The sequence below is a fragment of the Exophiala xenobiotica genome, assembly GCF_000835505.1.
Source record: "Exophiala xenobiotica strain CBS 118157 unplaced genomic scaffold supercont1.5, whole genome shotgun sequence".
NCBI lineage: Eukaryota > Fungi > Ascomycota > Eurotiomycetes > Chaetothyriales > Herpotrichiellaceae > Exophiala > Exophiala xenobiotica.
In genome coordinates this window covers 1637060-1660986 of record NW_013562490.1, presented here as the reverse complement: position 1 = coordinate 1660986, position 23927 = coordinate 1637060, and the positions used below count along the sequence as shown (strand labels likewise).

General features: G+C 52.0%; 10 protein-coding genes across 10 annotated transcripts; 4 read left to right on the top strand and 6 right to left on the bottom strand.

Annotated features, from left to right (window-relative positions):
• Window positions 1-1954: 1954 nt before the first annotated feature.
• Window positions 1955-3742, top strand: PV05_08365 (uncharacterized protein). The gene has a single exon (XM_013457872.1). The coding sequence runs from the start codon at window positions 2158-2160 to the stop codon at window positions 3646-3648; it is 1491 nt and encodes a 496-aa protein (XP_013313326.1). The 5' UTR covers window positions 1955-2157; the 3' UTR covers window positions 3649-3742.
• On the bottom strand, window positions 3488-5032 carry PV05_08364 (uncharacterized protein). The gene is made up of 4 exons (XM_013457871.1): window positions 4655-5032; window positions 4570-4598; window positions 4377-4517; window positions 3488-4325 (listed from the first exon to the last, which is right to left on the bottom strand). Exons 1-4 carry the CDS (start codon window positions 4830-4832, stop codon window positions 3954-3956), a joined length of 720 nt encoding a protein of 239 aa, XP_013313325.1. The 5' UTR covers window positions 4833-5032; the 3' UTR covers window positions 3488-3953.
• Window positions 5033-6012: 980 nt separating this feature from the next.
• PV05_08363 (uncharacterized protein) lies at window positions 6013-8671 on the top strand. Its single transcript, XM_013457870.1, has 5 exons — window positions 6013-6473; window positions 6819-6836; window positions 6882-7221; window positions 7269-7397; window positions 7465-8671. The coding sequence occupies exons 3-5, from the start codon at window positions 6915-6917 to the stop codon at window positions 8307-8309; spliced, it is 1281 nt and encodes a 426-aa protein (XP_013313324.1). The 5' UTR covers window positions 6013-6473; window positions 6819-6836; window positions 6882-6914; the 3' UTR covers window positions 8310-8671.
• Window positions 8607-10968, bottom strand: PV05_08362 (uncharacterized protein). Its single transcript, XM_013457869.1, has 2 exons — window positions 10908-10968; window positions 8607-10851 (listed from the first exon to the last, which is right to left on the bottom strand). The coding sequence occupies exons 1-2, from the start codon at window positions 10959-10961 to the stop codon at window positions 8614-8616; spliced, it is 2292 nt and encodes a 763-aa protein (XP_013313323.1). The 5' UTR covers window positions 10962-10968; the 3' UTR covers window positions 8607-8613.
• A 182-nt stretch (window positions 10969-11150) lies between these two features.
• On the top strand, window positions 11151-15318 carry PV05_08361 (uncharacterized protein). The gene has a single exon (XM_013457868.1). It carries the CDS (start codon window positions 11372-11374, stop codon window positions 15128-15130), a length of 3759 nt encoding a protein of 1252 aa, XP_013313322.1. The 5' UTR covers window positions 11151-11371; the 3' UTR covers window positions 15131-15318.
• On the bottom strand, window positions 15225-15964 carry PV05_08360 (uncharacterized protein). Its single transcript, XM_013457867.1, has 2 exons — window positions 15585-15964; window positions 15225-15473 (listed from the first exon to the last, which is right to left on the bottom strand). The coding sequence occupies exons 1-2, from the start codon at window positions 15776-15778 to the stop codon at window positions 15419-15421; spliced, it is 249 nt and encodes an 82-aa protein (XP_013313321.1). The 5' UTR covers window positions 15779-15964; the 3' UTR covers window positions 15225-15418.
• A 228-nt stretch (window positions 15965-16192) lies between these two features.
• Window positions 16193-18263, bottom strand: PV05_08359 (uncharacterized protein). The gene is made up of 2 exons (XM_013457866.1): window positions 17310-18263; window positions 16193-17260 (listed from the first exon to the last, which is right to left on the bottom strand). Exons 1-2 carry the CDS (start codon window positions 18191-18193, stop codon window positions 16585-16587), a joined length of 1560 nt encoding a protein of 519 aa, XP_013313320.1. The 5' UTR covers window positions 18194-18263; the 3' UTR covers window positions 16193-16584.
• A 142-nt stretch (window positions 18264-18405) lies between these two features.
• On the top strand, window positions 18406-19416 carry PV05_08358 (uncharacterized protein). Its single transcript, XM_013457865.1, has one exon. It carries the CDS (start codon window positions 18474-18476, stop codon window positions 19218-19220), a length of 747 nt encoding a protein of 248 aa, XP_013313319.1. The 5' UTR covers window positions 18406-18473; the 3' UTR covers window positions 19221-19416.
• A 9-nt stretch (window positions 19417-19425) lies between these two features.
• PV05_08357 (uncharacterized protein) lies at window positions 19426-22782 on the bottom strand. Its single transcript, XM_013457864.1, has one exon. The coding sequence runs from the start codon at window positions 22656-22658 to the stop codon at window positions 19497-19499; it is 3162 nt and encodes a 1053-aa protein (XP_013313318.1). The 5' UTR covers window positions 22659-22782; the 3' UTR covers window positions 19426-19496.
• A 373-nt stretch (window positions 22783-23155) lies between these two features.
• Window positions 23156-23890, bottom strand: PV05_08356 (uncharacterized protein; the record flags this gene model as incomplete). Its single annotated transcript, XM_013457863.1, has 1 exon — window positions 23156-23890. The coding sequence occupies one exon, from the start codon at window positions 23888-23890 to the stop codon at window positions 23156-23158; it is 735 nt and encodes a 244-aa protein (XP_013313317.1).
• Between the last annotated feature and the right edge of the window lie 37 nt (window positions 23891-23927).

The window sequence follows — 23927 nt, the reverse complement described above, 5'->3', positions numbered from 1 at the left end:
AACTGCGGATAACATGCAAAAGGGTGGGATAATCTGAGTTCGATGTTATCCGACATTCAGCGTCCGCATTTTGTTTCCATGTGGCGATGAACTATGCAGACATACCACCACCGAACCTACCACTTACGGAGCGGGACCGAGAATCGATCTTGGGGATCCTTGCCCACAGAAGATTAGACATCTCGCGCACGTTGTGGCTTCGGAAAAAAAGGTCTAGTCGAAGTGCCCGTAGTCTCTGAGGGAATGAGTCGTCGGAGCGCCCTACCGAATCCGTGCTGTATCCCCATGAAGGCTTCGCAAAGCCTACGTACCATGTATGATTAACTGGCTAAACTACGAGGGAAATACTGGCCGCTATATAATAGTCGTCCATAACCGAGCGTAGAGAGTACGGAAGTGCTGGGTCACGTGGATTGCCTGAAGGTAGTCCGGAAGAATGTTCTTCCATCTCCGAACGTCTGCCGGCGCTTGCCCCGAACAGGCCGTTCTAGCCGCCTTCCGAAGCCTCGCTCCAGACCACGTTGCCGCCTGACTTTTTTTTCTTTTCACTTGTCAGCAACCTCCTTGACAACCACCACCAGAGCCTCCCAGACGCCTTCCAGCTTTAAGACAGTCAATTTGAAAATTTGCCGTACACACTAGGTTAGCGATCTCAAAGTTTCTCTTCGTCGAACCAGATACAGACTACACAATGGGCGGAGGCAACGGAGCCAAGGCTGCCATGAAGAGGGCCAGGAATGCGAAAGATGCCGCCAAAGACCCAAAGTCACAGCTGAAAACTGTAAGCACTCCAAATCCCTCTCAAAACATCTACATCTGCGTATTCCATGATACGGCTTGTAACATGATGGCTTTGTGGCCCCTTGCAATCAGAGGGCCACATTTCCAACATTGCCTTTTCCTCGCTGGACGGAGTATAATGTTAGACGAAAGGGCCCATCGACTACTCCGCGTCTTTGTCCCTTCTCTAGACCTCGGTCATCTCCCGACCGCCAGCTTGAGTCCATTCATACTATTCCCGTGCCTCTGGCCTCCACTCTCACGCTCTATCGGTGGGTGGACAAGAACTAATATTTCAATGTTCACAGAACGCCGCAGCACAAAGCATCAAATGCAAGACCTGCTTCCAAACGTTCCAAAGTACCACCGGACGCTCAGCTCTTGACGAACATGCTAGCAACAAACACAGCAAGAAATACGAAGATTGCTTTGCTTGAGCTGCGTGGATTGCGGTTGTTCGACGATTCGCAGATGAGTTCTGAGGGCTGAAGGTGTTGCACGGCGCCAAACTGCATTCGGACTTTTGTTGAAGGGACATCGAATTCGACGACAACGGGCTCCCTACGAGCTTCTTCAACAAATTGGAACGAGAATTAGCAGGGAGTTGGGGTTGAACTTTTCAATGCTTGTTACCGCTGATAGACTACCTTTCAATAACACTTGGATGTGACCATCGACTCCGGTGGCTTATTATTGTGCTCGCATGACAAACTCACGTTTCTCAACGAGCAGCCAGCCTTTGCCTACGCCAAATCCGTGTCTGTGAAGATGAAGCTCAGGAACCTGGGCCCTCTACCCAACGTTCCATCGAGTGCCTCACCCTCACAAGCCACAAAACCGACCATCGAAGAACGAGTGTTGTAAGGCCTCCACGTGAATCCAGGCGAGGCAACAGTGACGGCCTCTTTCCATTGCCGGACATCAACTTGATCTACGACATCTAGTCTGCTCTCATTGCGCCCGTTGCGTGAATCGTGATATATGGTCTTGTCCCCATCACTGCGCAAGGCTCAGCGAGAAACGGAAAAAGCAAACGAAGCGAGCTCGGTACTCGGTCCTGAAGAACCAGGCTAAGATGCTAGTAACAAGAGCGGAGTTCAGCGATTTGATCAACTCCGGATTATTTAGTCTACACGACAGTATCAAGGACTAGGCGCCCTGCTACATAGTGGCTCACCAGGTGTGAATCCGTTGCGTTTTGATTGTACGAAAGTAGAGTTCATACCTGATCCAGCACTCTCACGTTCCTTATCCGCCAAGAGAAGCAGTTTGTGTGCTGTACCAAGGTACATAATTAATGAAGCGAGGAATATCACTCCGGCTGTGAGACATATTTCCGCACGAATACTTCTAGGCAGCTGTCCCGGAATCATCACCATGCTCAACGAGACAAACGGCCATATCGATGGCACTTCCATCGACAACAAGACTAGTACCATTACTCCACCACCTGGCCCCCTTAAAGACGACATTCCGCCGGCGCTCCTGCACCGCTCCCTCCGCCAGGCTCCCTACCTCATCACATCCGCCCGGGGGATCCACCTGACCCTTTCATCTGGGCGGACCGTGATGGACGCGTGCGGCGGGGCGGCGGTGGCATGCCTGGGCCACGGCAACGAGGAAGTCCTGCAGGCCGTGACGGCGCAGATGTCCAGCGGCGTGAGCTACCTGCACTCGCTGACCTACACGACCGACGCGGCCGAGCAATTGGCGCACCATCTGATCTCCGGACCGCATGGCGCGGCTCGCTTCGGCCTCGAGCGCGCGTACTTTGTCAATTCGGGCAGCGAGGCCATGGACGCGACGCTCAAGCTTGCGAGGCAGTACTTTTTCGAACTCGACGGTGCGGGAGCCCAGACGACTCGTGCGAGGTTCGTGTCGCGGAAGCAGAGCTACCACGGCAACACGGTGGGCGCGATGAACGTCAGCAGCAATTTGCCCAGGAAGGTACCGTACGCGAATTTCCAGCTCGGGAACGTGAGTTGGGTCAGTCCGGCGTATGCGTATCAGTACTCGCGCTGGCAAGAGGGCGAGACGGAGGACGAGTTTGCGAAAAGGTTGGTCGACGAGTTGGATGCGCACTTTCTCGACCTCGGGCCGGAGACGGTCATCGCATTCCTTGCGGAGCCGTTGGTGGGCGCAACGAGTGGCTGTACGCCGGCGCCCAGGGGCTACTTCAAGGGCGTGCGCGAAGTGTGCGACAAATACGGGATTCTGCTGGTCTTGGACGAGGTCATGTGCGGAATGGGCAGGACGGGCACACAGTTTGCATTCGAGCAGGAGGGGATAGTGCCTGATATCATGACTATGGGCAAGGGTTTAGGAGGAGGTTATGCGCCCGTTGCCGGTGTGCTGGTACATCGGAAAGTGATTGACGTGCTGAGGCGGGGGACGAGTAGTTTCAACCATGGCCAAACTTATCAGGCGCATCCCGTTGGGTGTGCGGCGACGTTGGCGGTGCAAAAGATCATCAGGAGGGATGGCCTGATTGAAAATTGTGCGAGGATGGGGAAATTCTTGTATCCTCTGCTCGTGGAGACGTTTGGCCAGGCCAAGTATGTCGGCGACATAAGAGGACGAGGGCTCTTCTGGGGGATCGAATTCGTCAAGGACAAGGCTACGAGGATGTCCTTTCCGCCTCCCGTCCAGTTTGGGCCTCGATTTCAACAAACGGCCTTTGAATTGGGTGTGGCTATTTATCCCGGCGCTGGGACGGTCGACGGGACGAAGGGAGATCATGCCATTCTGTCACCACCGTATAATGTGACAGAGGATGAAGTGAAGAAGATTGTCGGCGTGATGAAACAAGCGTATGACAAGCTAGAGAAGGAGGTGGATGAGGCCGCCGACGATACTAATGGTAAATAGAATGACCACATTGAACACCAAGACTCACAATGAAGCCATTGGACAATTAGTTATTAGTCTTTCAATCATAGCCACGTACTCTCTGATAACAGAGGCCTGAAGTTGACCTCCAATTCCTGGCTGGTCTGCTTGTCGAAGTCGTTCAGTTTCGACTCCGCCTCTTTCTTGTGACTGCCCGTCAATGCTCAAAATGCCTGGATCCAAACAATGCATCCTTAGGAAAACGCCGGTTCTGCCGTCCCAATCGATAATTCTCTTCGTAATGCATGGCGTAGAATGATAATCGTCAACAATCAATCCCTGGTCTATCGCACGGTGACCTCTGCTTTTCCGTTGCTCTGCGGACGAGGGATGTCCTTGAGCTCACTTCCTGTGCCGCTTTGACCTCGTTTGCGTCCGGGGATTATGTGGAAGTGATGTTTGCCTTCTTCCTTTGTGGTCAGGTTCTCACCACTCGAGTCGCCGAACCGGGAGAGGAAACTCTTCTTTTTCGGCTGTTGCTTGACGTCTTCATTTAGCTTGACATCTTCGAATCCTTCCTCTTCTTTCGTTGGTGCCTCAAAGGTAGTGCTGTTGAACGTAGACCTGGTAGGAAATCTACTAGGGGCACGGGAATCTAGGGAGGACCGGGAAGTGAAGCTGTCGGCCTGTAGGATGGGCGACCGACCAGAGATATCCTATTACATTGTCAGCCTGCTTGACTGTAAGCCCTAATGTCGAACACGTACAAATGATCTTCGGTAGGATTCAAAGGACTCTCGGGAGATTGAGAAGGGCTCGTTGTCGTTGAAGCATTGACGGTGGTTGGAAACCGTTGAGGCAGGGGATTTTGCCTTTGACCAGAAGGATTCTTTCTCAGTCGGTGAGGGCTGTAGAGAAATGTCAACCAAAACGTTCCGAAATGTAGACTGCGCTTCTTACTGGAAGGTATTCACCACTATCGTTAACGGCTGAATGTGTGTTAGCCTCGGTTCAATGGAGGGGAGTGTTTGTTGGTGTCGCATACAACTTAATTTGAACTCGTTGAGGTCTGCTCGCTTCTCTTTGATCCCTAAAGCCAGTGAAGGCTTGTCTTTGTAGGGACTGGTGACAGACTGGTCCATTGAGGTTGGTCGTGCATTCTCGTCGGCGACGTCGGTTGCGACTGGGCGTCGAGAAGTAAAAGGCATACGGAATGGAGGCATGGTTGCGATGTTGCGTCTGTAAGGTCTACTGAGGGGAAATCATGTAGGGGAAAAGTTGATGTCTGTATCGGCTGTAGATACGTGCGACAGGATGCTGCGAAAGAGGATGGAAAGTTGCTCGTGCATAAAAGAGTAATGTTTAAAGACGTGCGGCGCAGCGCAGCATTGGGAAATACAGTAGTCGGAGTCGCAGTTTAAGCCTACTTCTACCACAATCGGAAGTCGCCCGTTCAGCTATAAATCCAGGGCACGCCGGCCACCCAGGCACGGGCACCACGGGCACGCCACGATGCATGCATCCATCTCAGCAGCCGAGCAGCCCGCCGGAAGTGAATCAGCCCGATGCTGCTACAGGGACATCTTTATTGGCTTGTTGGGTACGGAGGCGTGCACCAAATGTAGTTGCCGCGCTAAAGTTGAATGACGAGGACGTCAAAAGACCATTTATTTTCTTTTCCGTTGCTCCGGACGACTGTCCCCGGAGATATCGGACCTCGTTTCTCTGCCCCTAACTCTCGCCTATCCTCTACCATTAAGGCACCTAAGTAGATTACCTTCAGTTAAGACTTTAGTTAAGGCTGCCTAGAGCAAAAGAAAATCTCATGTCAGGTTGTGATCCTTCGTCATTCGATCTTAGCGCGGCATCTACATTTGGTGCACGCCTCCGTACTCCGTACAGAGTTGTTGAAGCACCGATCTTTATCCGCCAGAGTCTTTTATCTTGCGAACATCGATCCAATAGGCATTGTGGCATCCCATTCAATGCTTTGTCGAGACCCTGTCAGCTGCAACCCAAGATTCCAGAAAAATTCCTTGGGCTGCAATTTGTATCCTGTCGCATGCAAGGTACAGATTCTGAAAGTGAGCAGGATTGACAGGGATTCAATGAGCGGCCATGATGGCGGCTGATGATTCATCCAAGTTTCCTGTATGCATTTCATCATCATCGAGTAGATCTTCATCAAACCTGTAGTGCCTGTCCCTCCGCATCTGGCTCTTCTTCGACCCTTACTCGTACACACGCGTGACTCCTGATCCGTGCTTACCGTTCTCCTTGCGATCCTATTACAGCACATCTCCACACATGACGTTGAAGATTGCAGAGACGATGCTGGAATCTTTGTCCATCTGCCAAGCCTGATCGACCGCAATGCGGAGGCTACGAGTAGTGAGCTGTGTTTATGCATTGTTTTGTGATCCAGTCAGATCAACTTCATCTCCTAGCCGACGGGTTGTACAACATGATTCTGTGACCCGATGCTCTGGATGAAAATGATTTATCTTCATCCCGTTGCCATGCAATGAGAACGACGTTGGTTTGTCCGTGGCTGGACGGACTGATGGAAATGAATATCCACTGGAGGAAAAGCTGTTTTCATTAGCTTGAAGTGTGCAAAGCATCATCAAAGATTCAGGTCCCTCCTGCATGATGAGGTCGGCTGTCTGCAGGTTGCTTTTGAAGGCTCAGGCATATGCTGTCTCAAATGCAAGCACCTTCCCATTCTAACATCAGACTGACTTCACTCGAAAGAGTCACTGTGAGTTCGTGTGGATTTTTATCATCATTGTCACGACCTTCACTCCATCAAAGGAGCAGGAGCGAGCGAACATGGCAACACCTCTAAGATACACGATTCTAAGGCAAGTGCTACCAGTCTCTACCATTTCAAGCAACATCGCAGCTGGCATTTGTCGTTTTCCTCCAGTCGAGTTCCCCTTCAACCCATCGTTACCAGCTCACTCGACCGCATCTGAAACTGCTCTATCATTTCATGGGTGTTTGTCTTCATTGCTTTGCAGAAATGGGGCTCGGCCACTTCATCTTTTCTCGTCCCTAGCATCCCTACCATATGTCCCTCTTCTCAGCATGGATCCCATTCTGAGACCAGGCGCGGTCTTCTTTTTGGAATGGCCAATTTGGGCCAGATTAGCTATCGTGAGTTGCGTTTTGTTCTTTGAATGTCGGAGTCGCTGACCTTACTGTAGGTTTTGGGCGGTTTACTTGTGCGTTCGTCGATCGACTTCTCCGTCCCAGCTCACTCCCCTTAGGTAATACTCTCCGTAATCGCCGTCTGTGTCAAAATGCGCAATTGGAGGAAAAACAACCAGTTTGAAAAAAGGGCCGCAGAAGCTCGCGCTGAAAGGGGGGAGATGATTCTAGCCGGCAGAACAAGCGACGATATCCCCTTTGGCATACGTGCATTGGCAGAAGATCCAGACGTCGAAGGAGTTTGGAATTCACGAACGCATACTCCTCTTCACGGCCATACGCCGCAACCAGATCGCCCGGTTGCAAGCCTGCATCCTGCCAGTCAACCCAAGCGAGATCCTCCTGCATCCTCAATCGAGCAACCCGCAACCGCACACAACGGATTGAACTCACCAAATGGTATGGACTTTGCTGTGATTTTCTTTGTATTTTCTGACAACATCAAGAGTTGGAGCCACTTGCAAACTCAATTGCAAGACCTGATGGTTCCTCGACACCTCGAACAAGATCCAAGAAGTTTGTCATCAATTACCAAGGACCTTATTCTCGATCCGACGCTGCAGAACTTGATCCAGGTATGACAGTCTTTGCTTCTCCTCCCTTTGTCAATTTCTTACGGATGTTGCTAACCGTGTCACACAGGTCGCAATTCGAACACAACCGAACCGAGATTGAGCATTTCTCCTTCAAAAATGTACCTGCATCCCATCACAGACCGACCTCCCCTCAACGGACGCAAATTTGTCATTGGCAACGGACGCAAGACCATATATGGACCTCACAGACGGGAAGCGCAGTCTGAAGCAAACCCACTTGAGCGTATGGAAGCGCATCGGAGATTTCATGCCGCAGAAAGCGGACAGTTGCTGCCCAGATCTCGTCGTCGGCATACGGACCTTGCATTGACAACGGCTCTTGCACCATCTGCGTCTGACAGTGAAGATAGCGACTCCTCCAGCCAATATATGTCCTGGCCTCGTGGCACAGCAAACATCAACCTGGGCAAGCAACTGTCTCGCATGGCAGAAAGAATGGAAGGTCCGAAGCCTGTTCCTTTTCGAGCCTTTGTCGAATCTTTGCCCACGACGAAGCCCCCTCCATCGGCTTGGACGGGCAAGACCCAAGCCAGAGTCGACGCCAAATTGCCGGCTTCATCTAAAGGGAGTGATACTGCTTCCAAGGTCTCGATGCATACACCGAAATCGTCAATCAGCTCTGCTACAACTGCTCCAACTTCTCCCACGGATTCGGTTTCAATCGCGAATACTCGGACTCGAAAGATCAATGACGGATTTGAAGTCCTTCCTGCCGGTGCATTGGAGAAGGGGCCAAAAGTGAAGGAATTTGGATTGTGGCCAGAGAACCACAATGTTTCCAAGAAGCCTAAGAAGCTGCAAAAGCGGTCACGATCCAATTCTGGAAGCCGTCGAAGCTCAATGGAAAGTCGAAGATTTAGTGGCGAGAGCTTTCGCTTACCCGTCTTTTGAGCGGCGAGAGAGATTGAGCTTGCTGGGTGGCATTGATGTTTGAATACGATTATATTGGCTTTGGATCCACGGAAGATCGAAACACTGGGCTTGTCATGGGGAGTCGAGAACTGGCAGAGTACCGGTACGGCCGCGTAATGAGGGTGTATTGTGGCTCGAGGACGACTTCTGTTGGCATACTCGTTCGCTCTTTGGCTTTCAGGATGGTGATGGTGCCGTGTCTGCTTTGGTACTAGGACTGCAACACAGGTTACTCAGAGGTGTACAATACTAGATTGGACTATCACTGATTTCGAGGAGGGTATCAAGCCGAAACCCCGAACTCCTTTTGAAGCAGTGTGTAGCGTCTGTAGTCATCCGCTCCCACACTCGGCCTCACCTCGCGCACTGCTCGTTCGAAGTCCGCCGCAGCTATTGTCACCTCCTGAATAGGCAATCCCAAAGACGTGCAACGAGTTATAGCCATGAGACCGGCCCGCTGCAACAAAGCTTTCAAGTCAGCGCCACTGAACCCTTCACACGATCGCGCTATGGCGGCCACTGCTTCGTCAAACATGAAGTTCTTGATCTTCCTGCACAGCGTGCGCAAGATGTCCACCCGGCCTTCTGCGTCAGGCAATCCCACGAAAAGCAGCGTTTCTAACCTTCCGGGTCTCAACATAGCCGGATCAATCATATCGGGCCGATTCGTCGCCGCAATGACATAAATTCCATCACGATCAGAACCAACTCCGTCCAACTCGGCCAGCAGCGTGTTCGTCACACGCGCACTGGCTTCGGAGCTCGTACCGTCACGCCGCGGCGCTAGGGCGTCCAACTCGTCGAAGAATATGATCACCGGCACACTCGAGCGCGCGCGAGAAAAGACCTGGCGCACGGCTCGCTCGGATTCGCCGACGTATTTATTCAGTAGTTCAGGTCCTTTAACACTGATGAAGTTCGCGTGGGAGCTGTTAGCGCAGGCTTTGGCGAGCAGTGTCTTGCCGCATCCCGGTGGACCCCAGAGGAGAGTTCCACTCGAGGGCGTGATGCCGAGATTGGAATAGAGATCCGGAGTGAGGATAGGAGATATTACAGTCATGTTGAGCTCCGAGATGTGTCGGGACAGGGCGCCGATTGAGGAGAACGTTGTGCTGGGAACGGTGGCGAAGCCCTCGCGTAGAGCGGAGGGTTGGATTTTGGGGAGCGCAGTCAGAAAGTCTGTCATAGTCACGGAGATGATAGTTTCGTCCTCGGCGGCGCTGGAGGTTGAGGTATGAGTGGCGGAGGTGGTGTATTTGATCAAGCGCCGGAGAGAGGTCAACATTGGCGAGATGTTGGTTTCGAGGGAATCGTCGGGCGTGTCGACAGCCATGGTTGACGATTCGGCGTGGGCTTTGATCATGTTGAGGTGTCGTTTTATAGCGGCCGCGCCGGCCGTGGAGACTAGGTCGTTCAAGTCTGCACCGACAAAGCCGGGCGTGCGCTGTGCAAGGAGGGCGAAGTCAATGTCCTGAGAGAGATTGGTTTTGGAAGTCAGTGCGCGTAGGATTTGTTCCCGGACAGGCTCGCTGGGAACTGTCATGTTGATCTCCTTGTCGAAGCGGCCACCACGGCGGAGGGCCGGGTCAAGAGCGTCTGGGCGGTTTGTGGCTGCGAGAACGATGACGGGTTTGCCCTCGGTCTTCTCAAGTGCCAGGTCGTCCATGCAGGTTAGTAGCTGAGCGACGATGCGTTTTTCCATTTCGCGCTGGGCGGATTCTCGTTTCGGCGTGATGGCGTCGATTTCATCGATGAATATCAGGCACGGTGCAGCGCGGCGCGCCTCGTCAAAGTGTTCGCGGAGTGCTTTTTCTGATTCGCCGGACATGCCGGAGACGATGGACGGTGCAGAGATGGAGATGAAGTTCACACCTAGTTCGGCGGCAAACGCGTTGGCGATCATAGTCTTGCCACAGCCTGGGGGCCCGTGAATGAGCACGCCTCGTGGCGGTTGGACGTTGCTGGACGTGTATATCTCGGGCCGGGTCATCGGTAGGACCAGGAGGTCCTCGAATTGCTGGATGACACTGTCCACGCCACCAAGAGACGCGAGGCTGATGTGGGTAGGCGGCGAGTGGTCGATGGCCTCGCGGGGGGCTTCGCGGGCTTTGCGACGTTTGGCGGGGTGTTCGCCATTCGTTAAACGTTTGGAAGATGAAATCTCCATGGGAAAGGCCTCGGATTCCGGTGCTCGTTTGGGAGACCGGAGACCGTCGGGACTATGGGTGTCTGACTTAGCCCACGCACCTACGATGCTTTTGTTGAGGCCGCTGGATATCTTCAGGCGCTGTGAGTCTGTGGGTGTTTCGGTTGTTACGATCTCGTCCGAATCATCTTTTGCATCCTGTTGTATGGTGTCGAGGACCCGTTCAATGCTATCTTCAAGCAGCTTCTTGGGCTTGCGGTTGAGGCTGGAGTTTGACCGCTTGATATCGTCGTATACGACCGCGAAGGAAAGGCCGGTGTCTGAGTCGCCGTACTGTGACCGCTCGTCAATGATCTTGCGGACAACTTGATAAACCTGCGCAAAACTTGTTAGCTTCTTGTCTGAGTAAGGCGACATCCAGGTATACATGCCTCTCTGTCTAGGCCTTGACTCAGCGTTTGCCGTCGGTTCCCACCCCGTGTCATATTCGTGCTTGTTTCATAGGTCAAAGAAAACAGATTGAGAAATGTGTTGGAAGGCAAGAACGAAATAAAATATGTGAATGACTCGTAACAATACTTTTAGCGCGATACACGAGTCATGCGGATGGCCGCTTGTGCGCGAGTGCGGTAGTGGACAACCGCCCGAAAGCCCTACCTTTGAATACTGGGGAACTTCGGAGCAGCCTTACGTTCATCATTTCATAACATGTGGCATTCATCTTACCCAAGCCACTATTTACCTTGATACGGACACACTGCTGAATTGTCAGAAGAAAGCGTAACCTCATACTTCTACTTTTACTTCTCATCCTTGACGGTCAGCGTCGTCTTATACATTTTCCTGATGACGGCTCGATGACCTACATTGCGACTCCTAGGCGCATCGTGCCTGGATGCCCGTCCTGAACCCTTTTCTGCGCGCGCTCTTTCAGAGTAGTGTGTTAGGACATGCATTGTCATCCCAGAACTATGTCCTCCTCGTTCCTACTACCGAATCGCTCCTCTATGGCCAGGACAGGGAGACGAACAAGCGGTACGCCGATCAGGTCGAAGATGAAGATTTCTTGGGGAGCCACATCCTTCGCATCATTCCTCCTGCCGCAGGCAAAGATGGAAATGTTCGCGACAATCGTGGGAAGGCGAAGAATTATTCCACAGTCAACGGAAGATCAGTGATACTCAAGGAGAATATTGTCTATACCAATAAGGGGTTCAAGCAGTTGACCCAGGCCTCGTTGCTGACAGATCTCTTGTATTACTCGCCTGGGACTGAGATGCAGCAGTGGCTGGTCTACTATATCAACAAACCTTTGACTGGCATGTTCGAGGCGTTGCCCATCAAGCCTGCGATAATCGGCGAGAACAGACTCGCCACCCCTCCATCGGCAGCCTCCTCATCCGAGCCTACGCCCAAGAAGAAAGACATCAAATCCTTCAATGAACTCCTCAATAGCTTCCCCATGATTGCGCGACAGATGCAACACGGCTTGGAAAGGTTGTTCAATGAGTTTGGCAAAGAGTTGGGAAAGCCGCTGCCTCCTCCTCCCTCCCGCAGCTCCACTACAAATTCTTTGGACGGAACAACTCAGGGCTCTGAGAATGGGTCAATAAAGTCGAATGGCTCCCTGAAGCTGCCTTTCAACTCTGCAGCTTATTTCGAGGATGAGGAAGATCTCATGCGGCGAGCATTGGAGACAGCCGTAACTGCCGCCATCGACCTGTTCCAAGGCGTGGACAAGCAGCAGCTGTCATACCTTGGAGCAACCACCGATCTGACAGGTCCGGATGTCGAACGTTTGATCGAACGATACGTTGCCGAATATGTCCACGATCAGCTTCTGTTTCCCCGATTATGTGCCTTCTACAAGGCACCAGATCAGGAACTTGATCGACGAATCCGGCAAATGGATTGCTTAGATGTCTCCCAAGTTGGAATCTCCATCGAAGATGGAAGGAAAGGGAAAAGAGACCTGATTGCACGGATTAATCGCGGAGTTGCTGTTTTCCGCAAGATGGGGGTCGCTAGTAGTCCCCAGGAAATGCTTGATATCCTCTTGGAAACCCAAAGGGTGGTCTCTGGGCAAGGTATTACGGACGAAGAAAAGCGAGCAGCATCAATGACCATCAATGCTGATGTATTGGTCTCGCTCCTGCTCCTGGTCGTCATCAGATCGTCTGTGAGGCATCTTCAAGCGAGATTATCCTATATGCAGAGATTCATCTACATCGATGACGTTGAGAGTGGCGAGATTGGATATTCGCTGTCCACGTTGGAAGCCGTCTTGACGTATCTTGCAAGGGATGCAGCCGGTCTTCGCAAGGCATCGAAACAAAATCAAATGCTTTGGAATGCTGTCAAGGACGGCAAAGTGGACGATGTCAAGTCTGTTTTTGAAGAGTCAGCAGTCATCGCTGATGACTTTGTGGACGAGCCCGCTGAAATTCCTCTCTCCAGGAAGACTACGCAGTCTGCAGAATCTACACCTCGAGACTCACTTTCAAGGACCAACTCTAGTGAAGGTGGCCTGTCGCATGTCTTCCCCTTCCAAGCAGCCGAAAGAAGGCTTTCGATCCCAAAGCAGAAAAAGAAGGTGAAAATGGCTGCCAGAAGTATGTCCATATCCTCGGCATTTTCACTGGCATCTCGAGCCGCGACCATTGAAACCAGCCTTAGCGGCCTCGAGGGCGATACATCTGTACAGAGCCTGGCACAGACGCAAGATGGCGTTGGCAATTCTGTGCTCATGATGGCAGTCGAGAGTCAGAAGCCACAATCGCTACGGTATCTGCTGAGTCTTTCTGAACATTACGGAACAGATGATGTCCTGGGAGACGTCACTCAAGAAGGAGCAACGTTGTTGAGTGCAGCAGTTCAACTTGCCAACTCTGAGCTAGTCGATATCATTCTGGACTTTGCAGAGCAAAACACAGACGAGACCAGGTTTCGAGAGTATTTGGCAGTCAAGGACACCCGTGGTCGAAGTGTGGCGCATTATATCTTCAACACGCCGGACTTGATCAGAAGACTTGCTAATGTGCTACCCTGGCGGCAGAAGGACAAGATTGGGCACACGCCTCTCTTCGCCATCTGTCGAACATACGACCATCCCGACTATAACAGCATGGTCTCTGAAGCCTTGATCGCGGCCAAGCAGGCTCAAGGCGACGATGCCCCACTGCGTATCGAAGATCACACGGACAACAAAGGCAACTCTTTGCTACATATCGTCAATGACTCTGTGATCATGCAGCGCATCCTCCAGTACTGCGACGTGGATCTCAACGCCATGAACGACAAGAAGTTCACACCTTTAATGCTAGCAAGCAAGTACGGCCGAGTTGACATGGTGCGAATATTTATTGGTGATCCGCGAATAGATCTCCACTTGCGTGAAGCACGCGGTTTGACGGCGGTGGAATTGGCCAAGGACGACGAAGTGCGCAATCGCATCGATGATCTGACATTGTTCTCTCCCTCAAATGTGACAGACAAGACCGGCCGCATCACAGCTATTGTCCGATCGTTCTTCGTCGAGGATGGGTCGACGAGGTATATCCTCAAGTCTGGCGCGCCCAATCCGGCAGTCTCGAGCACCACGTTCACGATCACAACCAGTCGTCGAGCCCTTCAAGATTTCGAGAACTTGGCCAAGTGGTTGTCGATGGACTATCCTGCTTCGTATATGCCGAAAATTCAGGTCTCGAACTTCCGCAGCCCATTTCAGTTGCATTCGCGCCCGTCTCGAGCTGTCCTGCACGACGCACAGACGCACCTTGATCGATTCCTTAAGATTCTCATGAATCACCCTACATTCTCCACCCACGAAATGTTGTGGGAATTCTTCCTCGTCCCAGACATGCTGCAGGAACAAATGGCCGAACGAGCCCGACTCAAGGCAGAGCTGGTCCAGGAGAAGATCGCGGATGATTACGATCCGCTGACTACACGAGCTGACATGCTTGCTGTGGACAATCTGATCTCCCACTCCCGCGAGATGGTCCGACGCGTGAATAATAGTACGCGCGCAGTTGTCCGCAGGGGCCACATGTACGTTCAGGCCCAGGCGGACTTTGCGGAGTCGTTGAGTTTGTGTGCCATTGCCTTTGCGACCATGGGCGCGCCCGCGAGCACCCTACCCAAAGCCCATGTCGATACGTTCCTCAGATTCGCGGCGCTGACGCACATGGAGACTGCGTCGAACCCGTTGGCGGGCTACGTGCTGAGCATGACGAGTTTCCATTCGACGATCGCGGCGGTGCAAAGTGCCCTGATGAGGCCTAGTCAGCTCATTACGCAAATTCAGAGTCTACAGAGGGGCGTGGAGAAGAATAGGCATAATTTGGCGAATGGAGCGGTGCCGAGGAAAGGGGTTCTCAATGCGATCAATTTTCCGAGCAGTGAGGAGAGTCGGGCGAAGGCCAGAAAGGACACGGAAGGGAAGATTGTGCAAGGAGAATCCGAGGTCGATAGGCTGGGACGGGAATTGAGATATACGCAGGAGGTTGTCGTGAGTGAACTCGCGGGATGGACGACGTGGAGAGAGGAGTGGGGAAAGGAAGAGGTCAAAAGGTTGGCCCGGGGCATGGTGGTGAGGGAGAGAGAAAGGTTGAAGGGTATGGAACGGGCATTCAGGGCGTTGAGGGAAGGGTGAGGAAGAGGGACTATAAGTCCCACTGGGCCTCCTCTTTTGGGTGGTTTTCCTTGTCTGATGGAGGAATACGGTCTACAGGATTGATACCCATTGATGGAGAGAAGGTAACCGAGGTGGTGATTGGGAAAGTGCCTAGGTACTCTATAGACTTCCTAGCAGTCCGTCTAAATGTAATACCATTTCCTTTGCCTTAATCCATGAAGGATGCTCATGTTCGTGTTCGTGTTCGTGCTCGTGCCAGGTCGTGACGTTTGACAAGATTGATGTCGAATGATGTTGTTGAAGTGTCTAGCCGTGGGTGACCTTTCTTACTGTGCCGTCCTTGTCGACATGAACGTTCAATCTGTCCGCATCCAGAGTTAGTATTAGTTTACCAGCGAAAAGAACAGAGTAGGGAGAAGGTGAAGGGTTGGCCACGGAAAATATGTACTGTGTACGGCCTGGCATATCGTACCTATCAGGATTGTGGTCCATGGTCATCATGCCACCGTCGGCGTCGACGACGCGGTGGTTCTGCGGGAGATCTTTCTTCGCGAAACTCGTCTCGTCCGATGTACTATCCGACAGTTTCTTGCCCATGAGTTTGGTCATCCAGGAGTCGGTGGACGAGGAGTCGTTGGAGTTGATGCCGGGGACGACGAGAGGCATTGTGAGTGGATGAATGGGGGTTGATTTGGTACTTGGACTTGTTGAGATAAGTTCTAAGAGAAGTTCTATGGATCCGTATCGTTTGGAATTGTACCGTGGTAGGAACGTATGTTCAAGAGCAACTCTACAATCAACGAAGAGGCGGGCGAGGATAATATACTGATGCCTGGGCCTGCCATTGCCAGGGTCATGGGCGATTTGAATGGAAGGAATGACGTCGTTCGTCGTTTCTCGTTTCAGGCATCGTCACTGCTGCATGATTCAAGATCCCATGAACAGGTGATCGTGCTTGACTCGCGAACATATCTCGCCTCGCTCGCTCTCACCCATCAGGTCTTCACTACTATCCAGACCTGATGGAGACTGATGAGGGATAGAGAGAACTAGAGAAGAGCTTCGCAATAATTGCTTGTGCAAAAATCTGTTCATTCATTTCGAGAGAAGAATTAGTTCTTGTAGCAGGTTTGATATCCACACAACAGAGGCTGGACAAGTTAGCAGCCATATCAGCTCCGTACATCCAATTCCCGTGGGCCGTAACGCAGGCCTTCCGAAGCAGCCTGGATTCCCTGGCACACATCATGCCATGACCCTGTGGTCATTCAAGGCCTCCGGTACCATTCAGCTGTACAAATACAATCCATAGAAGCCCATAGCACTTTTTGTCCTGAGCAAAGTATATGCTACCCGGGGATCGAGCTGAGTTGGACCCCCGGAAGAAAAAGGAAGCGAACGCGGACCTTCTCCATTATGCTCGCTGAAAATGCTGGCACCCTTTTTTGGTCACCCATCACTTGTGCCCGAGATCATATGTAATCTCTGGCAGCCTTCTGTAGTTCAATCATTCTCCATCCTCTGGTTTCCGCATTGTTGACTTCTTCAGGCAGTCTTGTCATGCCAATGGCGTATGTGACCAGTTGAACCTTGTCTTCCATACCAGCAGCCAATTCGTTTGTCTTCGCATTTCGATAGACGTGAACTTCTTGTGTCCGGCAGGTGATGATAAACACTGGGATATCGCCTGGCTCCAGTATTCTTGCATTCAGGATGTCGACATGTCTGATATCCAGTATCCGTCCATCGGATTTCAGACCAGCCTTAGTGTACTGTTCCATCAGGGCGGAATAAACCTGGAATTGCGCTGCAGACAACCAGACCTTCAGAGTCTCCACGTCGCCCTTGACATATGCGTCCAGAACTTCAGGGAGGATATACTCGCGCAGATCTCGCAGGAATGGCTCCAACTGGAAGTTGGGATCAATTTCTCGGAATTTCTTGATCACCATGGCTGTCTCATTCTCGGCGAAGAAACCGGCGACTCTGTCCGATATTGACCGAGCTGTTGATATCAAGGGGTTTTCCGACTCTTCATATGTTTGTTTCATGTTGAACAGTCCTTGCATCAGCTTCGAATTCTCCTTGAAACTGTTCCAGGATTCTTTCCAGGCTGAGTCTTTGTGGACGGTGATGTTGGTTCCGGCACTAGGAAATCGGTCAGCAATGTGGAAGTGGGAGGACGGACCTCACTTACTCGGGATTCTCGACCATCTCCTCTACAGGTTTCTTGCCAGACTGCGCTTCTCTTAATAATTGAGCCTCTCTTTTCTTCCGTCGCTCTTCCTTTTCCACCCAGCCGCCGTATCTCGAACTGCTACCATCATCAATGGCTTCGGAAATTTCCTTGAAGGTTTTGGTCTCTCGAACAGGACGAGTCGCTCGTTCGATTCCACGACCAGTGGCATTGACGCCGGAGCGAAGGCCTTGCACAACCTTGGAGTCCCAAGTCCAGGCTGCTCCTTGTCCAATGGCCCGACCTGCGCCTTTCAGCGCTTGTGATGTACCTTTTGAAGCGGCCTCGGAGGCTTCTCGCGCTTTTCTTACGGCTTCTGATTCGGTAAACTGCTGGACCGACCCAGATAATTGCTTGGTAGATTCATTCCATTCTTTTGAGGCTTTGAACTCGGTTCGGAGGGTTTCGGTAAAGACTTGCCATGGTGTTTTGTCTCCATGAGGCGGTGGTGGTGGAGGCTTTTCATCTCTGCCTGCTTTCTCGTCTTTTGTTTGCTTCTCCTCTCCCTCGTTTTTCTGCTCTCCGCTGGCCTCTTCTGTTGGCTTTTCGTCCCGCGGCGGGTCCCGGACTTCTTGCTTTGATTCTTCCTTTGGTTGCGTTTGTTGGTATTGTGCTCTGGACGTATGTAGAGATCGTAGGAGAGGCCGGGATGAAAGAGTGAGTCGAGGAGAGAAAGGTGTAAGCGATGAAGGGGGGGGGAGAGGCGCTGAGGATGCGTCGGACGCCGTTAATCGTCTGTAGGCTGCGGTTCTCCCATACTGCGTGGCTCGCAAAGTGGCGATGGATGATGTCGCTGTCACATATTGACGGACACCATGAAGTGGTGCACGGCGCGGTACGATCATGCCTTGGGTTTCAACAACGTCCAAGCAAACTACACAGCCTGAAGCGGCGAAGAAAAAGAATCTGTCAAGCTGCAGCGGCGTTAAGAGGAAGATCAGCTCACCCAGTGAAAACTAATTGAGATGGGCCATCGGCTAAGTTTCCTCTTTCTACCTGGTAGGTATTTCGAGTACTGTACAGCCAGAATCCCCAGGATTCAGGATTCAGGATTCAAGATTCAAGATTCTTTGTCCTCGAATTATTGGGTGCGACAGACTGTTCACAAAGCACAAGCACGTCACAATGGCTCGACCTCTCGCTCTATCCATGTGTCGGTCATGTCGACAGTCATACTTCTCTCGCACATTCTCAAGCACAACCCGCAAGCAAGCTGAGGGAGGCGGCGGGCTTGCCGCACGTCGTGGAATCCGGGTCGGCGAACCTGAAAAAGAACCCGAAACCATCGATACATTTATGGAGGCCCTCCGCCAACCCCAACGACAGCAGCAGAATAGCTCATCCACCTTATGGACCGGCGAACTACGCAACATCGCCCGCAGCGCGCAGGACGAAGCCGCAACACGGCCCAGCTCACGAGTCTCGGCCGACGAGCCATACCACCTCAACGTCTTTGCACACAAGCACAACATGCACATCACATTTACGGACCCTTCGCGGAACCCCATCCTTTCGCTATCCTGCGGCAACATTGGCCTGCGCCATGCGCAGCGAAGCACATACGACGCATGTTTCCAGCTCGCGGCGTACACGTTTCGTAAGATGGCAGAGAAGCAGTGGCGTGTGGGAGGCAAGAAGATGACGCACAATCCCATGAAGACGCTGGCGGATATCAGGCGGCCGGGTGCGCAGTACGGCGGGACAGGGATTGAAGTTATTTTCAGAGGGTTTGGCGCAGGACGAGAGGCATTTCAGAAGGCTTTGCTGGGCACGGAGGGGAGGATGATTAAGCCACTTATTGCGAAGGTGACGGATAGCACGAGGCTGAAGTTTGGAGGAACGAGAAGTCCCAAAGTCAGGAGGTTGGGTTGAGCAGCATTCGTCTTGGTTGTGGTTATGGTTTTACTGTACAACAGATGTATAGAATCTGTGCGGACGGGATCAGAAGTTGGCATGGGGGGGGGGTGAGCTCCGGTCCATGGCCGTGAGCAAGAGTCACTCGAGCTTATCAAACTCGATATGGCTTGTTCATAAACGCGAAATGCGAATGGATAACATTGTGATGCGACTCTATTCACTTAAGCATACTGAAGCGAAACTTTACTATCCGCTTCGAATATTTTCAATGCTGCGCGTATCTCTATAAAACTAATACCCGCCTGGGGACGACGAAAAGTAATCGCCGCCACTCCCCGGACTCAACCTGTTTACACTTCCACCCGGACTGCTCTCGCTTGTCCTATTGCCAGACGAGGTCCTCATCTGCGCTGAAACTGTCCTGATGGGAGCGAGGTAGGTTTGCTTGTTCGTGAATCCGACGGCCGCAATGACTCGCCTTAAAGCATCGCCCCTAGGGTCGACACCGATCATGAATCTCGCCAGTTCCGAACATAATTCAAAGTCGGATTTTTGCCGAGCCAGTTTCATCAGCCTGATCACGTAGCTCTCGAACTTCCGGGCGTCGTAAGTGTCCGACTCGTCGTCTTCTTCTAACCCTTGCAGGACAATCAGATATCCGCTTGCCGTCTTTAGGTCTTCAAGTTCCAATGCCTGCTCGAAGAGGGCGAGCGGTGGCGGGAGATGCTCGAACAAGGTCCTCCAGGAGCTCAGCTCTGTCTTGCGAATACACTGGACGACGGTCGACAGGTAGGTCGTTGGAGGCAGGACAAGCTGTAGGAATGACAGGACTGCAGGCAACGGTCCTGGTGTTTCGTCTTCTGCCTTCGCTTGCCTTACCCTGTCGACTTCGTCATCAAGCACGTGGTGCAGAAGAATCTCCAGAGCATGCGGAAAGTATGATAGGTGCTGGTACTGGTTTGCCAGGCCGAACGCTGCAGCTGTATCATGTTCTTCGCACAACTGATGACGAAGAATGTACGGCAGGAAGAGCTGGGTCCGAATGCCTGACCTGAACTGGGCAAAATTGACGTCTCGTCGCTGTAGTATTTCCGACTCAATTCCCAAAACAACACCTTTAGTCAGCAGAATCGACAGCGGGTAGAAGTCGACAGACATAGAAAGCAATGCCGATGTATTCAAGTCTCCCTCGGCTGCATGGTGGAGCAAGTCGCGTACATCCGGCCACACTCTGAGTTCCTCGCCGCTGAATATCCACAGGGAATCCCTTAGCGAGTAATGGTGCTTACTCCTCGTCGTAAATGCCGAGCCAGGCGAGGGAGTTGGCGGCCCAGATTCATCCGTACCAGTGAAGTTGAAGTACATCTGGTCGCGCATGAGGATGTAGTATTCAACATGCTGAGCAATGACGCGCATGTCGTATTTAAGTTCGTCCTCCTCGTTTCGCGACGACTGCAATAACACCAATTTGTCGTCCACCAGGAAAAGGACAGAAGCAAATTCCACGTCTCGTGACGGATCACCATTTCGCAATTGCGAGTCAGGCACAACCCAGCTGACCGAGCGGACTCGACTGGGTGCTCGGACGATACCGTGGAAGGCGATTTGGCCTACCTGGACAAGTTGGGCCCCTCTTTCAGTTATGTTGAGGATGTAATGATAGAGAACGTTGTCGTGAGTGTAGACAAGTAGCGAATCTTCGCCTGAAGGGCCAACAAACACAATGGGCGTGGAAAATGCTTCGGTATGAAGCGGAAAGCGGCCAAGGTCGAGTTCGCGAGAATACAGCCGTAAGTCATATCCAGCAGCATTTTCGGTCGCGACGGCCAGGATATGATTGAACCAGCACATTCCTCCACGGACTGCGAAGGAATTCTCTGCGGCGATATCGGCAAATGTCTTCCATCGTCCGCTTTGAAGGCTGTAATGGGCAAGGCCGCGTCGGCCGGCAATGGCGGTGTATCTTCCGTCTTGCGATATGACGCATGATTTTATGGGCCACTGACTGTTGAGATACACAGGTGGGTATGGAGCGTGATGCCAAAGTGATGCCTCGTTAGAAATAGACGTCAAGTCGGGAAGTTCGTGACCTCGATAGACAGTCAATTCATTCGGTGTATGAAGAAGTGCTCGAACAAGATTAGCGCACGAGAAGCAGCCGATGGCTGCACTGCGCGAGATTTCCATCTTCCATATTCGATCGTCATCCGAGGATGTGAGGAGGATCTCGGCCCCGCTGCTAATCCAGCTTGCTCTCTGAATGGAAAGAAGCCAACTCTCATTATTGGACTCAGCGTGAGAAAGATTGGAGTGAAAGCTTGAAGCGCCTTCTTTTCCGAAGACAGACCATGTTGACCACCCATGCTCGTAGCCGGCGAAGAGACAGTATCCGTCGGGTGACCATGTCAGGCACGTTATGGCGCCTCTGGAAGACGGGGAGGTGGAAGGTTTGAATGTGTGAGAGAGGGGAATATTCCCGACGTAATCTTTAGCAGCATAGCATATGACTTCTCCCGCAAAAGTGGCGATTGCGACAAGCGAGAATCTAGCATTGATGCTGGCGAATTTGGCTTCAGAAGAGGTTTCGGGCTTGTGGAAGCAGTAACCGTCAAAGAGTCGCGTCGAAGGAGTCGTGGAGGATCGTGGGGAAGGAAGAGAGTCGTCTGAAGACGCCGCTTGGGACAACTGAGGCTTGACTCGTTGGACTGCGTATGCATGGCCGTCCTGGGATAACCAGACTGAAAGATTCATCGCGCGATCATGAACCATGCTTGATATCCCAGACTTTTGGCCAATCCAGTCCATCTTGGACAGCAACTGAGCAACAGCGCGGGAACCGTCCTTCTGCGTCTCCCATCTGATACATTGCACAGCTGCAGGCTTAACGGTCGCCACGACTAATTCTGCGTCCAAGGCAATTACAGAATGTATTCCCGCATCGATTTTAATGGCGCGCCTAAACCGCAGAAGAACCTCAGCAAAGCCTGCAGTCTCGTCTACACCGAAGCTCCGCATGAGGTTCTGGCGTTTGGCTTGACTGTAGCCATATTGTTGCTGCAGAACGCGTGCATTCGGATCGCTTTCCACCGAGTAGGTGATCAGATAGCTTTCTGTTGTGCGAATAACGATGGTCGCCGCGTCTGGCTTGAAGTTGACAGACAGATTGGTTCCGTACGTCTGCAAGGATTTCGATGATCTTGAGAGGGAGGCGAGTAAAGCTACCGGACGGGTTGACCACAAATCGAGTCTGGTGTGAGTGACTGTCGCGAACAGATGATCATTGCGCGCTGCCTGTATGTCTTTGATGCCATTATCCTGCTCCCTAGCTGCGATATTAGGGGCAGATTCATCAATGTCATGACTTGCTTTGACTGGCGCCGAATCTTCCTCGACTATCTCTGGATCCGGGCCATGGTATGCAAAGACCTGAGGCACACCACATGGCCAATACATAATTTCCTGGCTCAGTATTCAAGAACATTTTCGAATGACACCATCTCGCCGTTCTCGAGTACGCCTAAGAAACACCCCGTTCGGAATGAGAAGGATCGTTTCCGATTATTGTCGGCTGGCCTGCTATTGCTTTGATGCAGCCGTCGAGGTCACTGAGAGATGGAGAAAGAGACTCCGATGCCAAGCCGGCGAAACGTTGCTCCGGACAAGCTCCCACTTCTCTCGACGCTTCACACCTGACCAGCAACTCCCATTTGATCCCGCATATTCAGTTGCTGGCGAGACAGGCATCCTGACTCGAGTATATATGCTTTAGACAATGGGACGAACCGGGTAGCTGAAAATTGAGTCAGATGCCCCAATCAAACAGATTCTATGAGACTCGAAATTCGCCGCTACCCGCTCACCATATTTTATGGGCCTTGTTCATTTTGTAATTCTTTTATATACGGGATATCTCTTTCAACTCGGATCTACTCTCCGCTGACTCGCAGTGGCTAGCATGCTTTGCCCTGATATGGCGGGTATAAAATCATGCACCATTGATGGTGACCCTCAACCGTGACCGTTCTCACCACTTGCCATCCAAAATGCAGATAAATGTCCCTCGCGTGCTCACTGGTGGTTGTAAGCCAGATCGGTTTGCCCTCTGCCGCAGCTTGATCGATGATAGGTTGCAAAACAGCTCTCACCGCACCACGCAGAGCCGGTTTCCTTGGATCACGACCAAGCAAAGCCAGATGCCAAAATTCCTGCCCATACCTCGAAGAAATCAGCTCAATCTTGACCTTCTGAATCTCACGTTCAAAAGCCGCCAACAATGTGCCTTCCTGTCGCTCCAACTTGTTCAGATCCTTGACATCCTTCGGTGGCTGGTGTGATCCAGGCGGCCACCATGAAGCGCATGCTGAGAAATCACCTGCCTCCGCGATGAAAGCACTCGACCCAGCCCTGGGAATTAGAAACTGCTTCACGATAGAATGATACATTTGCAGACGTTCTTCATCCGATAACGCGTCGGAGCCTGTCCCGCCAGTGCCACCTCCGAAGAAGAGACCCCATATGACACTCGGAAGCATTGCATGGGACACCACAGAGGCGGTCTTTTCAATGTACTCCTCCGAGGTGCCAACAGTTATTTTAGGGAGTGGAGAATCTCGTTTCGAGATCTGGTTCTCTTGGGTCGACGGGGCGGACGACATAGTTGTTGAGTTTAATGCGTCTTTCGACATGGCGCCCTGTTGACTCCCGAAGGGTGACCGTGATAAT

What these genes read in the sequence shown, in the direction of transcription:
- PV05_08357 (XM_013457864.1), bottom strand. Translation starts at nt 22,658, where the DNA reads ATGTATTGGCCATGTGGTGTGCCTCAGGTCTTTGCATACCATGGCCCG.
- PV05_08359 (XM_013457866.1), bottom strand. Translation starts at nt 18,193, where the DNA reads ATGATCGTACCGCGCCGTGCACCACTTCATGGTGTCCGTCAATATGTG. An exon ending in GAGATGGTCGAGAATCCCGA is followed by an intron (nt 17,261 to 17,309) that starts GTAAGTGAGGTC and finishes CCGATTTCCTAG; the next exon opens with TGCCGGAACCAACATCACCG.
- PV05_08360 (XM_013457867.1), bottom strand. Translation starts at nt 15,778, where the DNA reads ATGCCTCTCGTCGTCCCCGGCATCAACTCCAACGACTCCTCGTCCACC. An exon ending in ATGGACCACAATCCTGATAG is followed by an intron (nt 15,474 to 15,584) that starts GTACGATATGCC and finishes GGATGCGGACAG; the next exon opens with ATTGAACGTTCATGTCGACA.
- PV05_08361 (XM_013457868.1), top strand. Translation starts at nt 11,372, where the DNA reads ATGCCCGTCCTGAACCCTTTTCTGCGCGCGCTCTTTCAGAGTAGTGTG.
- PV05_08358 (XM_013457865.1), top strand. Translation starts at nt 18,474, where the DNA reads ATGGCTCGACCTCTCGCTCTATCCATGTGTCGGTCATGTCGACAGTCA.
- PV05_08364 (XM_013457871.1), bottom strand. Translation starts at nt 4,832, where the DNA reads ATGCCTCCATTCCGTATGCCTTTTACTTCTCGACGCCCAGTCGCAACC. An exon ending in CAACGAGTTCAAATTAAGTT is followed by an intron (nt 4,599 to 4,654) that starts GTATGCGACACC and finishes ACACACATTCAG; the next exon opens with CCGTTAACGATAGTGGTGAA. An exon ending in ATAGTGGTGAATACCTTCCA is followed by an intron (nt 4,518 to 4,569) that starts GTAAGAAGCGCA and finishes ATTTCTCTACAG; the next exon opens with CCCTCACCGACTGAGAAAGA.
- PV05_08362 (XM_013457869.1), bottom strand. Translation starts at nt 10,961, where the DNA reads ATGACACGGGGTGGGAACCGACGGCAAACGCTGAGTCAAGGCCTAGAC. An exon ending in GTCAAGGCCTAGACAGAGAG is followed by an intron (nt 10,852 to 10,907) that starts GCATGTATACCT and finishes AGTTTTGCGCAG; the next exon opens with GTTTATCAAGTTGTCCGCAA.
- PV05_08365 (XM_013457872.1), top strand. Translation starts at nt 2,158, where the DNA reads ATGCTCAACGAGACAAACGGCCATATCGATGGCACTTCCATCGACAAC.
- PV05_08363 (XM_013457870.1), top strand. Translation starts at nt 6,915, where the DNA reads ATGCGCAATTGGAGGAAAAACAACCAGTTTGAAAAAAGGGCCGCAGAA. An exon ending in CGGATTGAACTCACCAAATG is followed by an intron (nt 7,222 to 7,268) that starts GTATGGACTTTG and finishes GACAACATCAAG; the next exon opens with AGTTGGAGCCACTTGCAAAC. An exon ending in CGCTGCAGAACTTGATCCAG is followed by an intron (nt 7,398 to 7,464) that starts GTATGACAGTCT and finishes CGTGTCACACAG; the next exon opens with GTCGCAATTCGAACACAACC.